This window comes from Scardinius erythrophthalmus, assembly GCF_964197995.2.
Source record: "Scardinius erythrophthalmus genome assembly, chromosome: 5".
Taxonomy (NCBI): Eukaryota; Metazoa; Chordata; class Actinopteri; order Cypriniformes; family Leuciscidae; genus Scardinius; species Scardinius erythrophthalmus.
Genome location: NC_138225.1, coordinates 15,335,060 through 15,351,544, shown reverse-complemented (window position 1 = coordinate 15,351,544; position 16,485 = coordinate 15,335,060). Strand labels below are relative to the sequence as shown.

Genomic DNA, 16,485 nt, shown 5'->3' with positions numbered 1-16,485 from the left:
TTGACTGAGGGAAGACATCGGTTGACTTGGCTGTGTCATGAAGAACAGATGGAGACTCAGATATTGAAGTGACCGGGAGTGACAATTCTCTGAGAGATGACTACGGTGGATCTGACAGTGTCTTGAATAACGGACCGTGACTCCGATCTTGGAGTGACTGGGGCTGGCGTTATTGTCTGAGAGGTGATAGCAGTAGATTTGACTGTCTTGAATAACAGATGGTACCTCAAATCTTGAAGTGACTGGAACTGGCATACCTGTCTGAGAGACGACAGCAGTTGATTTGGCTGTAGCTTGAATAACAGATAGTGAGTCAGATCTTGAAGTAATTGGCATAGTTGACTGAGAGATGACAGCAGTTGACTTAGCTGTGTCTTGAATAACAGATAGTGAGTCAGATCTTGAAGTGATTGGGACTGACCTGGATTTCTGAGAAGTGGTGGGGGTTGGTTTGACTGGCTCTGAGGTTGATGTGGTGAACTGGACTGCCCTATTCCGTCTGGATCTCAGTCTTCTCGTAGAAGCCAAAGGAGGATCATAAATGTGACGAGACAGGTGGGGAAAGTTGAAGGCAGATGCAGGTGGGCTTGGCGGCATTCCCCACTTACTGCGATTACCAAGGTAACTAACGAAACCCCAGAAATCCAGAACACGGAGAGAATCCATCTCCCATGCAGGCAAGGGGTCATCCAGGCAGGAGTTAAAGATATCCTTGAGAGCTGCATCATTATAATCTAGCCCCCTAGACCAGGTCCAAAACATCTGGGCAAAGACCCCAACTCCTAAGCCATCCTGGCGAAGAGCGGTGAGACTACAATGACGAGCCATTCTCTCTTGCATGTTGGCGGGTGGCAGGAACTTGATGCTCATCCTGCTGAGTCCTGTATTGGCCAGTTCGTTCTGTTATGGATCTGTGAAGGAGGAGTCAAATGCAGGATGACAATTAACATCTTTATTGACAAACAGATGACACGACGAGGTGGGAGAAGGTAGCAATCCAAACAATAGGTAGAGATGAGACAATGACAACAGCAGAGCAGCAGATGTAATGAGGTGTCCGTAGGCTGGAGTGTAGATATGGCAGAACAGAGAGAGACCAGAGGTAACCAGCTAAAGCCAGACAGGAACTTCTTACAGCTTGGCGCTCGGGTATCTCTGGCTCAGAACAGGGCTGCTTGCTGGACAGGACTTGGACAGGACTGGAACAAGACTGGAACAGGGAAACAAGACAGAGCCAATGGCAGTAACCAGAGCACTAACAAACTTCTACAACAAAACACTAACGACTTAAGAGGAACGATACTGAGACACAGTAGTACTCTGAAGTACAACATTTAACGAACTGGCAAATACAAGAGGGAAAGAGCAAACATATAAAGGGAGCTAAGAACATGAGGAACAGGTGAGCACACTCAGACAAACAAGGACTTAACGAGGAGACAGGTGCTAACACTCAAACACGGACTCAACTAAACAAGGGGGCGTGGTACGGGAAACAAGGAGGAAGGGACAAAGGAGCACATGGCAACCCAAACAAAGACACAGCCATGTGTTTAAGCACAACATAAACATAGATACATTGAACAGAGACAACACAGACAACACTGCCAGGGCAGAACCCTGACAGTATGTACTTTTTTGTCAAATAAATATACTGTAATAAAATATGTTAATATAAAAATTATTAATTTTGAATATTTTGATGACATAATTTTAAAAAGTAAAGATTATGAAAGCATTGATGGAGATCCCATAATAATTAAATATAGATTCACAGTAGTAACAAAAAATATTTTATTATTTTAATATCAGATTTTTAAATATTATTATTTCATTATAAATAGGCTATGGGTATTATCTCTAAGGTGGACACCCAACTTAATATATGTTATTACCATCTGAGTCTAACCATGTCATGTCAACTAATGGAAAAGTCAGCCAGAACGTGCATATAAACGCATTGTGGATAGGATAGGCAAGCTCTGATTGTACTTGAGAGACCTTCTGAATGTTCTGATCTGTGACCAATTTTTGACAACTCTAATAATGAGTGGGTTTTCTTTTACCTGTCAGGGATTTTTTTTTTTTTTTTTTTATTTTTTTTGGTCTAACAACATTGTTTTATTAGTGTATAGCTGTCGTGACACAGGTTGACATGTGTCCAAAAGACAGCAAACAACAAGTAATTTGTCCTTTAGCTTTAAAAAAAATAAACAGAGGAGAATGGAATTTGTGTTATAGGTTAGGAAACAAACATGTCTGACATACACAAATGGAAATGTTTAGTTTTGCTGAAGGGTGTGACCCTCTTAACTTGCTTAGCTAGTTCAACCTGTACAGACAGTTCTACCAGAAAGCCTCGGGAGAATAAATACTATAACAATTAACATTTATTAACAGCCCAACAAGCAATCAAGTTCTTTGGCGTAGGCCCCGTCCGTAGCTTGCAATCCGAGGGTCCGGATCTGCATATCCTGCCTGAAGATGAAGGCAGGGGCGCAGCCGACCCCCTGCAAGGTATAGGAAGGGACCATCCTGGTGGTGGTGGGGTGGATGGAGGGAAGAGACCATCCTGGTGGTGTTGGGGGGGGAATGGAGGGAAATACCCATCTTGGTGGTGGAGGGGAGGATGGAGGTGAATTGAAGCGTCAGCATCTGAAAACTCAGACGTGTGTAAGCACCAATCTTTTTATACCACAAGTAGGAATATGATTGGATAGATGAGAAGGTAATAAGTGACGTAACAATTGAGTCTTCCCGGCAGAACTTATGCTAGAGCTTCATTTCTTTGTCAGTTTTCATCCAGATGACACACAAAAAGGGTCGATACTCACAAGCTCGTCACATGACTATGAGAAGCGAGCAAGCAGCCATGCACAGTTGCACACACACATCGAAAATGCAAACTTCTGCAATAAACTGAAGCCTAATTGTGCTCATATTTGCTTAATAAATAAATGTATTAATGGTCAGTATGTGTCATGTAGATCTTTGGGCCTCAACTCTTTGGGCCTTTCCAAATAGCCACGGTCTTGGCCACTTGAGAGTGCGTGTACGCAACAGGAAATAGCCTAAGTGTGCAAGACTGTCCTGAAAAATCTTGTGAGTTCTCTCTAACTGCTAGTTCAGGTTTGGCTGAAGGCTACAGTTTGTACTGAAGGCCAAATAAAGTGCTGCTTTTGCTTTCACATAGAAACACACAGCGTCTCACGACATGGTGGCGACAACACTACTTCGATAACTGAAGCCACGCCTTCTTTCTTTGCATATGCATATTTGGATGGCATTATGCAAATATTTACACCTAGTGAAGTAGGTCGGTGAGGGAAAATTCGATTTAGGCAATTTAGCTAGGTCTGGATCTAAATCTTTTTGCGGGAGACTTTAAGCTTTGTTACTTTGCAGATCTTATACATTCACAGACAGCTACATAACACACTAAAGAAAAAGGAAAATATGAAAACGCATCATGAAACCCTAAAACACATTTGAGATGTTAACAGAAATGATTGCACATAATTGAAAACAACGACAGCATTAATTATATTTATTATTAAGGGAAAATTGGTTATTTTTTGTAAAAAAAAATTAAAAAATAAGCTATTTCGTTCTTCTGGTTTAAAAAGCAAAGAAACCAACTTCACGAAAGAGAGGTACATTATTCGGAGTGGTGATTGGCTGTAGCCTACGAATTTACATCAGTAGTTTCTCAGCATTTCTCTGCATTATTCATAAGAATTAACTCTTGACCCAATCACTGCGCTGTGATACGCATGAGGTCGCATTAAAGCGGATAATTCAAACGTTACAAAAGACCATTTCAGTGCTGTTCCTTCACCTCTGCCTGCATGTGTTTGGACACTTAAATACTAAAACAGCTGAAAAGGTATACCTGTACGTGAATGTTTCCTCAGCACAGTAGCACAAAAGTGTTGCTTCATTTTCTTCACGATGCTGTCAGATGTATGCAGGGAAAATATGACTGTAACAGGGTCATTAACAAATAAAGCTTAAAAAAAAATAATGTTTTTTTTTTTATCTTTTCAAAACTGATGTAATGCAATTTTTGAGCCATGAACAATGTGTTCAAGTGTGAGCAAATTTCAGTTGTTAAATAACGTTTTAATGAAGTTAATAATTTTTAATAAAGTTTTTTGACTGTTTTTATGTCAGGCGGTACAACCAAATAGTTAGTTGTTCCACCGGACATAGAAAGTGAACCAACTCTGGAAATAAGCCATTTTTACCAGTATTTGAGAGAGATCTACAAACCTTTTCACTCTTTCTCAAGGATCAGTTGGGGTCCTCTGGATGATGCATTATCATGTTTACTGTTATTACCTTGTCAATTCATAATAAAAGAGCAATGTTTGCAGTTGTACAACCCTGAGATTTGAGAATATACTAATTGCTGGACAACAGTTTTTCAATTATCTTAACAGCTTTAAAACTACTGATATTTATCAAATTTGTTTATATGAAAGGTTTCAAACCTAAAATGATGGCATAGTATTTAGTTTATAATTTTTATTATCAAGACAACATTTAAATAGTTTTCTTATTCTGTTCATTTGTTTGGACAGTTGCACCGCCTGATATTTTGGGGGTTAAAGATCACAAAACATGAAATAATATTTATTATTTAAATGTAGTAAAGATGAATTTAAACTAAACAGGTTTTATAGAATAAAGTGATATATGTCATGAATTTATCAAATTATTTTAAAAGGAAATAATGCACTTGGACACAAAAATATGCACGTCATGTAATTGACCCAACAATAGTATGTAATGTAACAACATGCTCTAAACATGAACCAGCACCATGTATGCGCACATTTTTAATCATGTCTTCTTTAAATTAAATATATTTCTCTCCTCATGAAGTAATGTCTTTTTTCACAGATTCATTTACATAAGCACCAACCAGAACAGGTGAGTTTAGTACAAACATATCCACTACAAAAACAGAGCAGATGCAGATGTGCTGTACTCTTGATTTAGGAAGATTGCTTTGCTAGCGATATATATACATCTTATATATTTGTATATATACACATTTTATATATAATTCTTTTTTTTTCTTATTTTTTTTACTGTTTTCAGTTGCACACAACAGATGATAAAACAAGTCTTCAGAAAGTAAGTAATGATGTAATGTATACATTTACGTAATGTATATGTTACCGGCAAAGTGTGTAATCCGGCATTCTATAGAATGCCTAGGTAATGTATAGAATTAGGTAATGTATTTTTGCCAAAAACCATCAGACATTCTATACAATAACGGGATTTCACACTTTGCCGGTAACATATACACCAAAACGCACACCATCATAATTCAAATGAGTAAGAGATTGATTCTGTTATTATCAGGTCAGAAGAGAAGCTTGAGAACTTTGGATTGCGCTCATCTCCGGGGTCTGTAAAACTTTATTTCATATGCTCTGCTCTGATTATACAGGTTTTACAGGTTTTTTTTTTTACAGGTTTCTGTACAACCAACCCAGCACCTTGGTAGGGTGAGTATTATATTTTTAGTATTAACTTGTGTTTGCCCATTTCCACCCATGAATGGAATGATAACAATGTATGGCAAGCCCTTTTAAAGGAGAACTTGGTAACTTTTTTAACTTAATAAAACTGTCTAGAAATCATTTGGATGGTTAAACAACCTGTTCTGGTGATATTGGTGACTTTCCCCACTCCCCCCAGCGTTCCCAGGCGGAAAACCAACCTTGCAACTTGGGGACTACCATCCCGGCAAAATAGAAATTGGAAGTCTCGTGAGAAGCGAGAACGAGAACGAGAACGAGCGTGAAACACGAATCGCTTTACGGCAATTCAACATAAACACACACGCATGTATGATGTATTACCAGATTACCCACCTCGGTAGACATAGCTCCACACGATACAGTTGGCTTGCTCCGATCAAAACAAAAGCACATGAGCAGCGGTAGAGAGGGGGAGGAGGCCGCCCCGCGTTTTTTACGACCGTGTTGTGAAATATACGCCCCCCCCACAGCTGTAGGGGGAGCTCGTGGGGAAAACATGCGACAACAAAAGGGAAAATCAGCGAAGAAGTGACTAGAGTTCGCTAGAGTTGCCGAGTTCTCCTTTAACATTTAATCCTTAAAACCTACTAGTATCTATTTTCATGCTACTAGTACTTATTTTTTAGATATCTATTCCATTAAATCAAGTCAAGCCAAGTCACCTTTATTTATATAGTGCTTTTTACAATACAGATTGCATCAAAGTAGCTTCACAGTGATAACATGAAAATAATACAACAAAGTTTGTTTCTAGAAGAAAATTGCATCATCGTCCACCCTAAGTAAGGCAGATCAATAATATTGTTGAATAAATGTCCCCAACTAAGCAAGCCAAAAGCCAAGGCAACAGTGGCAAGGAAGCAAAACTCCATCAGGTGACAGAATGGAGAAAAAAACCTTGGGAGAACCCAGGCTAAGTCGGGGGCCAGTTCTCCTCTGGCCAACGAGCGAACAGTGTATGATTATTGTCAAGTGTATTTAAAACATCATAGCTTCCCACACTTGAAAAGGGAAGGACTCGACCAGACTCAGGATTTCACTCGTTCTTCAAGTAATTTGACCAGTAAACAAGGAAGGTGAAAAACCTTTAAACATACAACAAATAAAACAAATTAAAGTTCAATATTTCCCATCAAATACAATAAAGCACAACAAATTACATCAGGCAAAGGGTAAATATATTTTACACATAGATTAACCATTACTTCATTATTTATCAACCCAGGTAAACAGTGTAAATCAGGCATTGAATAACCAGAAAGCCAGCTCTACTTTTAGACCCATTTACTTTTAAATGAATCTGTTATTCTTTGTTTAACCTAGATCGTTCTATACAGAATTTATATATGACATATTTCATTCATAATTTCAACCTAAATAAAATCAAGCATTCCAGATTTTACTGTAGATTAGCATAAGATTACTTCTGTTCAGAAATGGTTAAGTCTCTTTGTACAAAGCTGAACATTTTCCCCTTGTATTTCAATGAAGCAAAATTCACTAGACTCTTACTAATCCTTATATACTTCATCAAGGAAACATCTTGGACCAAGGTTTATTAGTTTCAACAGCTTATAATAACTAAACAAAGACTTTAGCCAATTGTAATGGCAACTACTAAGTTTACCCAATGTACAGAAATGTTTTAGCTTCAATCTATTAATAGTGCAATTAACAATGCATCTCTATCAACAGACCATACATTTCGCTTGCCCATACAGACTACTACGTAGCCAGCGATCACATTTAAACAGTCTCCAGAGTCCAGTAAAGAGATGTGAGCTTACTGCTAACCCTTCTGATCTTTTCCTTTTCCCATGAGTTTTAATTCCGTGATTCTTTAGCGATTTCTTCATTCTTCTGCTGCTCTTAGCTGCGTTGCAAACCTGAACAAACTCGCGCCGCTTCTATTGTCTGAAGGTTTCTGAGGTGTGCTGCTAATTAATCTAATTTCGCTCACCTGCTGAGGCGCTCTGCGGAGCTGCACGCTCGCTGTAACGGCGCTGATCCACTTTTGCGACACGACTGTCGCGTGGTGTCGCGACGCCTCCCCACATTGGTACGTTGATGGCCGTTTACCGCTATGGCCGTGGGTTTGACAGAGCGGGACATGTAGCGTATTAGAACTGAGGACCTGTGAGATACTTCCCTCCGTCTCCATATGCTCTACTTCTATTGGATAGACGCGTCGCGTTTAACGGAATTCCTTTGCATAAAGATGGGCATCGGCCAGCTTTTTGACGCGCAGCATTTTTCCAAATGAAGCGCCGCCTTCCCGGAATGCTTTGCGGGTGCGTCAAAGTCTCCGCTGACTGCGCGCACCTCTTCTTCTTCTTCTTCTTCATTTGGTGTTTTATGGCGGTTGGCAAACCAACTTCCGGTGCATTACCGCCACCAACTGGACTGGAGTGTGAAGCACTAATAACAAAAAAAAAAAAAAAAAAAAAAACTTCAATACTTCAAATTCTCCAACCTACTCCTATTGCTTTAAGATACTTCATTATCTCACTATATATTTGTACTTGTTCTACTTGCTTTCCCAATAGACTTTCCATACTGAATACTACCACACCCAATTTTCTTACTTTCCTCTTAAGTACTAACCTTTCTTTTCCATATTTTAAACATTTTATTAAAACATGTTCTATTGTTTCTGCCTGATCACAATAATTACATTTTCCCGTATCATGTTTTCCTATCTTAAACAAGGAATGATTTAATCGTGTGTGCCCTATTCTAATACGAGAAACAATCGTATCCTCTTTCCTATTCCCAAAAACACTTCTTCCGTTTCCTACTTGCTTCTGAATACTATACAACTGTCTTCCCTTGACCTCCTTATTCCATAGTTCTTGCCATTTATTGTTTATGAATTCTTTTATTTTACTTTTAACGTCATTTTTGCTTAACGTCACTTGCACATTTATCTCATTATGTTTTACTGCTTGCTTTGCTAGTCTATCTACCACTTCATTGGCCTCCAATCCCACATGAGCAGGAACCCACACAAACACTATTAAGCTTACACTACTTATTCTTAACAAACTTGCAAGTATTTCATATATAATGTCTTGCCTTGATACTTTATTTCCACTTACGAGGCTTGTGATTGCTGCAAACGAATCAGAACATATAGCTACTAATCTCGGTTTTACATCCTCTACCCAATGAAGTGCAACCATCATGGCAACTAATTCTGCTGCAAATACTGAGATATGATCAGTTATTCTTTTCTTGATACTAATTTGAAACTTAGGAATAAATACAGCAGCTGCTGTTCTGCGCGCACCTCCCCAAACGGACGAGGCATTTATACTTGACGCGCTCGCTGTTGTACTATTCTTTGAAACGACAGGGGGCGACTCAAGTAATTGTCATCTAAAGTAAACCATCAGGAATCAGCAGTGAGAAGAAGAAAGCTATACACACGTGACAATGTTTATTTTAGTACACCACCACCAATACCACACTACAAAAAGAATCGTGTAAAACTCAGTAAACCCTGAGATTATTACTCGTGACAATAAAACAAAATATATGGATATGAGAATGTGTATACAACATAACTAAATTAACGATCTCTTACATATTTTCTAATTTCACTAAACATTTCATTAAGTTTCGTGAACATTTTTATTAAACATGGACCCTTTATGTTCATTAAAAATACTTTTTATGCTGTGTGCTCGTTTTTTAAATGTAAGCAACTCATTTAGACGTGCAAACTGGGTGCCGGTGTGGTGAGAAGTTCGAGCTCGGCCAGATTCGGCTCGAAGTCGTTCATCTTCGGATGCGGCACCGCGTGTGTTGTTACAAAAAATGTCGCGCACACCGGCAGACGAAATTGGGTCTTGCGAACCCAACGCGCACGACCGCCCACACCGCAATGACATAATTTTTGCCGCACGCACCTTCGCGCTCGTGCGGACGTGTCGAGTATAAAGGCTGATTTATACTTCTGCGTCGGACCTACGCCGGAGCCTCTATGCTGTACGCAACGCGTTGTTTTTCATTTATACTTCTGCGTCGTTGTCCGCGTTGAAGCGCGCAGAGGGAGCATGTGAAACCCGAGGGAGCGCTCCTAGCAGACCAATCACAGCGCTTGCGCCCACGCAAAGTTGACGCGTTGTTACGTTTTTGGAGAGGTGCACGTCAGGGTACGCCGAAGGGTACGCGCGCTACACACAGCCTACGACGTAGCTATGGCGTAAGTTCGACGCAGAAGTATAAATTGGGCTTAAACCAGGCTTTTACGCGCATGTAGGACCGCTGTCACATGCACCCGCACGCAGACACGCCTCCAGGCAGATCGCCGCAACAATTATGATCCAGGCAGAATTGCAGGTCAGAAGTGAAATTGGTTGTGTCGATGAGGCCTTCACAGGGCTGATGAGGCTGGCACTTCAGGGATGCGTCATGGATGGGTCCAGGTGCAGGTCCACCATCTGATCTGATACTGCCTGGATCTAGCTGACTTCAGTAAACAGGGAGGGACTGGTTGACACCTCAGGACTGCGTTGTCATCGTGTGCAGCCTAAAATTGAATTATAGAAGTCTATAATGTGTTATGTGTATGCTAGGTCATAGAGATGTGTTTTTAGTCTAGATTTGAACTGACAGAGTGTGTCTGCTTCCCGGACAATGTTAGGAAGATTGTTCCAAAGTTTTGGTGCTAAATAGGAAAAGGATCTACCCCCAGCAGTGAATTTTAATATTCTAGTTATTATCAACTGGCCGGAATTTTGAGATCGCAATAGACGTGAAGGACTATAATGCGTTAAAAGCTCGCTCAAGTACTGGGGACCTAAACTATTTAGTGCTTTGTAAGTGATTAGCAATATTTAAAAATGTATACGATGTTTAATAGGGAGCCAATGCAGTGTTGACAGAACAGGGCTAATATGGTCATACTTCCTGGTTCTGGTAAGAACTCTAGCTGCTGCATTTTGGACCAGCTGTAGTTTGTTTATTAAGCGTGCAGGGCAACCACCCATAATAGCATTACAATAATCTAGCCTTGATGTCATAAACACATTGACTGATTGTTCTGCATTTTTTTATTGAGAGCATATGACGTAATTTAGATCTATTTTTAAGATGATAGAATGCGTTTTTACAGATGCTAGACACGTGACTTTCAAATGAAAGATTGGTATCATAGAGCACACCCAGGTTCCTAACTGACGACGAAGACTTGACAGAGCAGCCATCAAGTGTTAGACAGTATTCTAGAATATTACGTGAGGACATTTTTTGTCCAATAATTAGAATCTCTGTTTTTTTCAGAATTAAGTAGTAGGAAGTTGCTAGTCATCCAATTTTTAATATCAGCTATGAATTCAGTTAATTTTGTGAATTGGAAAGTTTCGTCAGAGTGTGAAGAAATATAGAGCAGCGTATCATCAGCATAACAGTGAAAACTAATGCCATGCTTCCTAAAGATATCTCCCAAGGGTATAGCATGTACAGAGTGAACAGCAACGGTCCTAGTACTGAGCCTTGTGGTACTCCATACTGAACTTTTGATCGATAAGACATCTCTTCATTTACTGCTACAAACTGATAACGGTAAGATAACTATGATTTAAACCATGCTAATGCAATTCCACTAATGCCATCATAATTTTCGAGTCTATTTAAAAGAATGTTGTGGTCGATAGTGTCAAATGCAGCATTAAGATCGAGTAACACTAACAGAGAGATACAACCACGATCGGATGATAAGAGCAAATCATTTGTGACTCTAATGAGAGCTGTCTCAGTACTATGGTATGGTCTAAATCCTGATTGAAAATCCTCGCAGATATAATTTCTTTCTATAAAGGAACATAGTTGTGAAGATACTGGGCCCTATCTTGCACCCAGCGCAATTGGCTTTGTACACCGACGCATGTATCATTCCTATTTTTCTACCCGCGCAGAGCGGACTTTTCCCTCCAGAGACGCACGTCGGTAAGTTAGGAAATACACTTGCGCTCCCCAGGGCGGTTCAGCGCAAAGAGGGGGCGTGTTCCGGCCCAAACGTTCCCTCATGCTATTTTGCAGGTTTAGAAAACAATTGCGCCACTAACCAGGAAAAAATAGTTTAAAGTCAGTGGCATGTTATTCATATGCTATTTTAAGGGTGCATGCTTGGCCATAATCAATGTAGCGTGTGCACAACGCGCACTTTGATTCTCTCATCTACACAGAAGCAGCAGTTTTAATTTTTGCAAATCATACATTATTACAATAGATAGATAGATAGATAGATAGACAATTTATTATAAAAGCATACATCTAGCATAAATATTTACCCAAATTATCATACGCCTGTTTAACCGAAGTTAATTTGGGTGGGTTTCTCCATTTCAATGTAACTTCTCTCTTTTACGGCCGTGATGAGAGCGTTGCTCTCCTCGGCTGTGAACCGCTCCTGGCGCGTGCCTGGCAAATCCGCCGTTACAATAGCAATCCGCTATGGAAAAAGCGCGTCTGCTCTTAAAGGGAATGTGAGATGACTCTCTGATTGGTTTATTTCACGTTACGCCCAAACCACACCTATGAATTATAAAGCTACTTCAGACCAACCCCTTTTAGATTTGCGTCGGGCGCAAGAGTCATTTATCCCGCCGGGAAAATAGCAACAGCGCCCAAGACCCGCCCACAAAGTTACTTGCGCTTTGCGCTTGACACTTGCGTTTCAGATCGTTAAAATAGGGCCCAATGTCTTTTCTAGTATCTTTGACAGAAAAGGTAGATTCGAGATCGGCCTGTAATTGACTAATTCTGTAGGATCAAGTTGTGTTTTTTTAACAAGCGGTTTAATAGCCAGCTTAAAAGTTTTTGGTACGTATGAATATCTATTCCATTAAGTACTAGTAATTATTCATTAGTTAGTGCTTATTTTTTAGGTACTAGTGTCTATTCGTTAGATAGTGTTTATTCTTTAGGTAGTACCTTTTTAAAGATACTAGTACTTATACATCAGATACTAGTTCTTATTTATTAGAAGCTAGTACTTATTCCAGTAATAACTAGTATTTAATTATACCTAACTTGTTAAGAAAAAATAGATTTTAATCAGTGTGCAAATAATATGTTGAATATTAATGAACCAACAACATAAGAGAGATGACACAGGAAACGAACTGAATTGCAGAAGGTCGTTTTATAATAACAATTTAATAATAATTCTACCTTTTTAATGGTATTAGAGTGAAATAAATATAATGAATAGGCATATGTAATATATTGCATATATACTCTTATTTTGACTTGACTCTCATTCTCAGACACATATTAATATTTCAAATTTTTGATTATGAATGCTCTTCAAAAATCCCAATCTCTGGGTATTGTGGTTGCTTGGCTGGTGGGTATGAACCGTTTTTTTGGATCTACTTAACTGTTGTTTGGATTTTATTATTGGCAGTTAAGTCTTTATTATAGCCTACTGTACATTCAAAACAATAAATGTCATATTGAACAAATATATTTCCTTGTGTTCATGCTAACCAATTAGCTAGATAAACCAAACAAAGCCAGTTACATACAAAAAATCCATCTTCTATAGCCTTAGTTTAGCCTTCATTACCATATGAACTCTGATTGTCATGATTCCTGTCTTGTGTTCTCCTTGTCTTGTGTGGACTTTTGTTATTTCCTGTTCTGTGCCATGTTTTGTAGTCCTTTGTAGTTTTTCTTGTTTATTAGTCTCTCCAGGTTTTTTTTTATTAGCCCCGCCCCCTTGCTATCTTGTTTAGCTTGTTTGCCTGTGTATTTAAACCTCTGTGCTTCAGTTGTTGTTTGTCGGTTGTTGTTGCTTGTAGCTGTTTCCATGTTCCATGTTCCATGTTCCATGTTCCATGTTCCTGTCCTGAGTTCTGTGTTCCATTGTTTGCCCTGGATTAACTGTTTACTTTATTAAAGTAGTGCTTGCATGTGGATTCTCTCTCCGCTTCATTCCTGCCTCATCATAACAGATTGGATGGTTGAGAGTATACTCATGTTTATGTAATGATCTGTTAAAAGAAGATATCTCTTAATATGTTCTTACTAGTTCCTTATGAGGTTGAAGATATCTGCAAATTAATAGGTACTAGTAGCTATTCTGTTTTGATATCATCTAATTATTTATGACTAGTAATTATTCCAATATTGACTAGTATCTTTTTAAATATTACTAATAAGTTTTCATTAGATGCTAGTACTTATTTATTGTATACAATTACTATTCATTCAATACTAGTAACTTTTTAATAGATACTAGTAGTTATTCGTTATGTACTAGTACTTATTAGACACTAGTATCTTTTTTAATTGTAACTAGTAACATTTCTTATCTTACTAGTCACAACTGTTTTTATTTTACTCATCTTATGTTATGCATAACAAATCATTGTGCTGTCCATGAAGATGTGAAAAAATAGGCATAAATCTAGCTTACACATTTACCCAGATTATTCAGGCTAATTGTAGTTATGACGGATGAAACCTGTTTGACAAATAGTGGCAAGGCATTCCGCCATTATAATCTGCCATGGAACAAGCACACCTGCTTTTAAAAGGGAATGTGAGATGACGCTCTGATTGGTTTATTGCATGTTACGCCCAAACCACACCAATGAATAATGTAGCTACTTCAGACCAACCCGTCTTAGATTTGCGCCGGGCGCAAGAGTCATTTATCCCGCTGGTATAATAGCAACAGCGCCTGAGATCCGCCCACAAATTTACTTGCGTTTCGCGTTTGATACTTGCGTTTCAGATCATTACAATGAGGCCCTTAATGTTAAAACGGCTTGCCATATTGGTACTAGTATCTATTGAATAAATACTAGTAGCTAATTAATAAGTACTAGTATCTATTTAATAGGAACTAGTATCTATTTAATAGGTACTATTATCTAATTAATAAGTACTAGTATCTATTTAATAGGTACTAGTATCTAAAAAATAAGTACTAGTACCTAATGAATAACTACTAGTATCTAATAAATACGTACCAGTCACAATTGGAATAGTTGATATATGAATGACAGATTAAATGTTAAAATGGCTTTCCATTAACAGTGCTGTGTATGTTTTGTGTTTTTAATACAGTCGGACAGATGTTGTCTCTGTGACACCATGGTTAGCCCCAATCATTTGGGAAGGAACCTTTGACCCAACACTGATTGATTATGTCTACAAACAACATAATCTCACCATAGCGACCACTGTCTTCGCTTTGGGAAAGTGAGCTCCTTATGATTCCTCTCATGTTTCAATATTTCTCATTCCTATCCCCTCCTCTGTATTTCTTTCTTTGTTTTTGAAAATAGAAATGAGTTAAGGATAAAGTGATAAGCTAACCATGATATATCTCACTGTGTCTGTTTGTTAGATACACACGTTTCCTCAAAGATTTTCTGGAGTCAGCGGAGGAGCATTACTTTGTTGGATTTCGAGTGCATTACTACTTGTTTACGGATCAACCAGGAGCAGTTCCTGAAGTAAAGATGGGTGAAAATCATCATTTGACAGTTCGGAGGGTTCCGAGTTTGGACAGATGGCAGGACATAAGTATGGGCAGGATGGAAATACTAGAAAAACTAATAAAGAACGAATTGGCCAATGAAGCTGACTATATTTTCTGCCTGGACGTGGATGCAAAGTTCTATGGCCGCTGGGGGGCAGAGTCTTTGGGGCGTCTGGTCGGTGTGATACATCCTTGGTTCTTTGATTATCCAAGAGATCAATTCTCATATGAGCGTAGACCAGAGTCTAAAGCATTCATTCCAGCTGGGGAAGGTGATTATTATTACACTGCTGCTGCATTTGGTGGCTCATTGGCTGATGTACATCATCTCACCAAAACCTGCTGGGAGCAGCTGAACATTGATGCTGCAAACTCCATTGAGGCGATATGGCACGAGGAGTCTCACTTGAACAAGTATTTCCTTTATACCAAACCCAGTAAACTTCTCTCTCCTGAATATCTGTGGCGGGACATCAATGCTGGTGTGGGCCAAGTGAAAATAATTCGCTTCTCTCATGTAGCTAAAAACAATGCAGAAGTTCGCCCAAACGTGTAGCAGCTGATGCCAGCATTCAGCTGACATGCTGTGTTCTCAAAGTCTTACCGAAAGACATTGAGAATCTCAAGTCTTTCCACAAGCAATAGTGACATGAGGGAAGTTGACATCTGCCACCAAAATCACAGACATGCACAGACAATTATGAGCATAATGTTGGTATCAAGAGGATAAAGGAAGGTGTTCTCCCTCTCTCTGGTCTCTTATTTGCTGGACACGAATGGAATAGGTGGTCTTTCTCTCTCTCTCTCTCTCTCTCTCTCTCTCTCTCTCTCTCTCTCTCTCTCTCTTTCTTTCCCTTTCTCTCTCTCTATCTCAGGTACAAGCTGGGTAAGATTATTTGGTGTAACCAATGTATAACCATGTTCTAGATATTTGAATTGATTGTGGAATTGATCTCTGATATCTGAAATAATAAATTGTTACATGTGATTATTCTAACTGATTTTGACATTGTTCATTTAATGGTTAAAAGGAATAGTCATACATTCGCTCACTTTTAGTGAGGCACAGATGTTATTAAAACCTTTCATTTATGGAGTCAGATGAATTAACGAGTAAATACATATGATTAATGTATTACAAATTTAACCAACCAATACTTTGCATGAGTGAGGACAGAACACATGATAACCTTCCCCGTGTATTGGCGAACCGAGATTGGACCAATATATTGGGCCTTAAAGAAGGGATGATCACTTTCACTCGCGCTTCATTTCGCTTGAACTGCTACAGTGATCTCTCGCGCCACATTAAAGAGTGCTTGTTGGGGACTGTAGGGTTAAATATGGGTAGGTGAATGCTCATCCACTACGAGGCTCCGGTACGAAGCGTGACAGGAGACAGGGAATTGTTAAACTCTTTATAGA

General features: G+C 39.0%; 1 protein-coding gene across 2 annotated transcripts in view; it reads left to right on the top strand.

Annotated features, from left to right (window-relative positions):
- LOC308691505 (globoside alpha-1,3-N-acetylgalactosaminyltransferase 1-like) overlaps positions 1-16,055 on the top strand; it is a 28,194-nt gene extending 12,139 nt beyond the window's left edge. The window contains exons 1-7 of one of the 2 annotated variants that reach the window (XM_081366814.1): positions 2,576-2,673; positions 4,906-4,935; positions 5,107-5,142; positions 5,377-5,421; positions 5,490-5,522; positions 14,643-14,777; positions 14,926-16,055. In XM_081366814.1, coding sequence (XP_081222940.1) covers positions 5,120-5,142; positions 5,377-5,421; positions 5,490-5,522; positions 14,643-14,777; positions 14,926-15,616 — 927 coding nt within the window. In that variant the 5' untranslated portion in view covers positions 2,576-2,673; positions 4,906-4,935; positions 5,107-5,119 and the 3' untranslated portion in view covers positions 15,617-16,055. Of the gene's footprint in view, positions 1-2,575; positions 2,674-4,905; positions 4,936-5,106; positions 5,143-5,376; positions 5,422-5,489; positions 5,523-14,642; positions 14,778-14,925 lie in introns of those variants that run through there. The other variant, XM_081366813.1, reaches the window with a different exon arrangement.
- Positions 16,056-16,485: the final 430 nt, after the last annotated feature.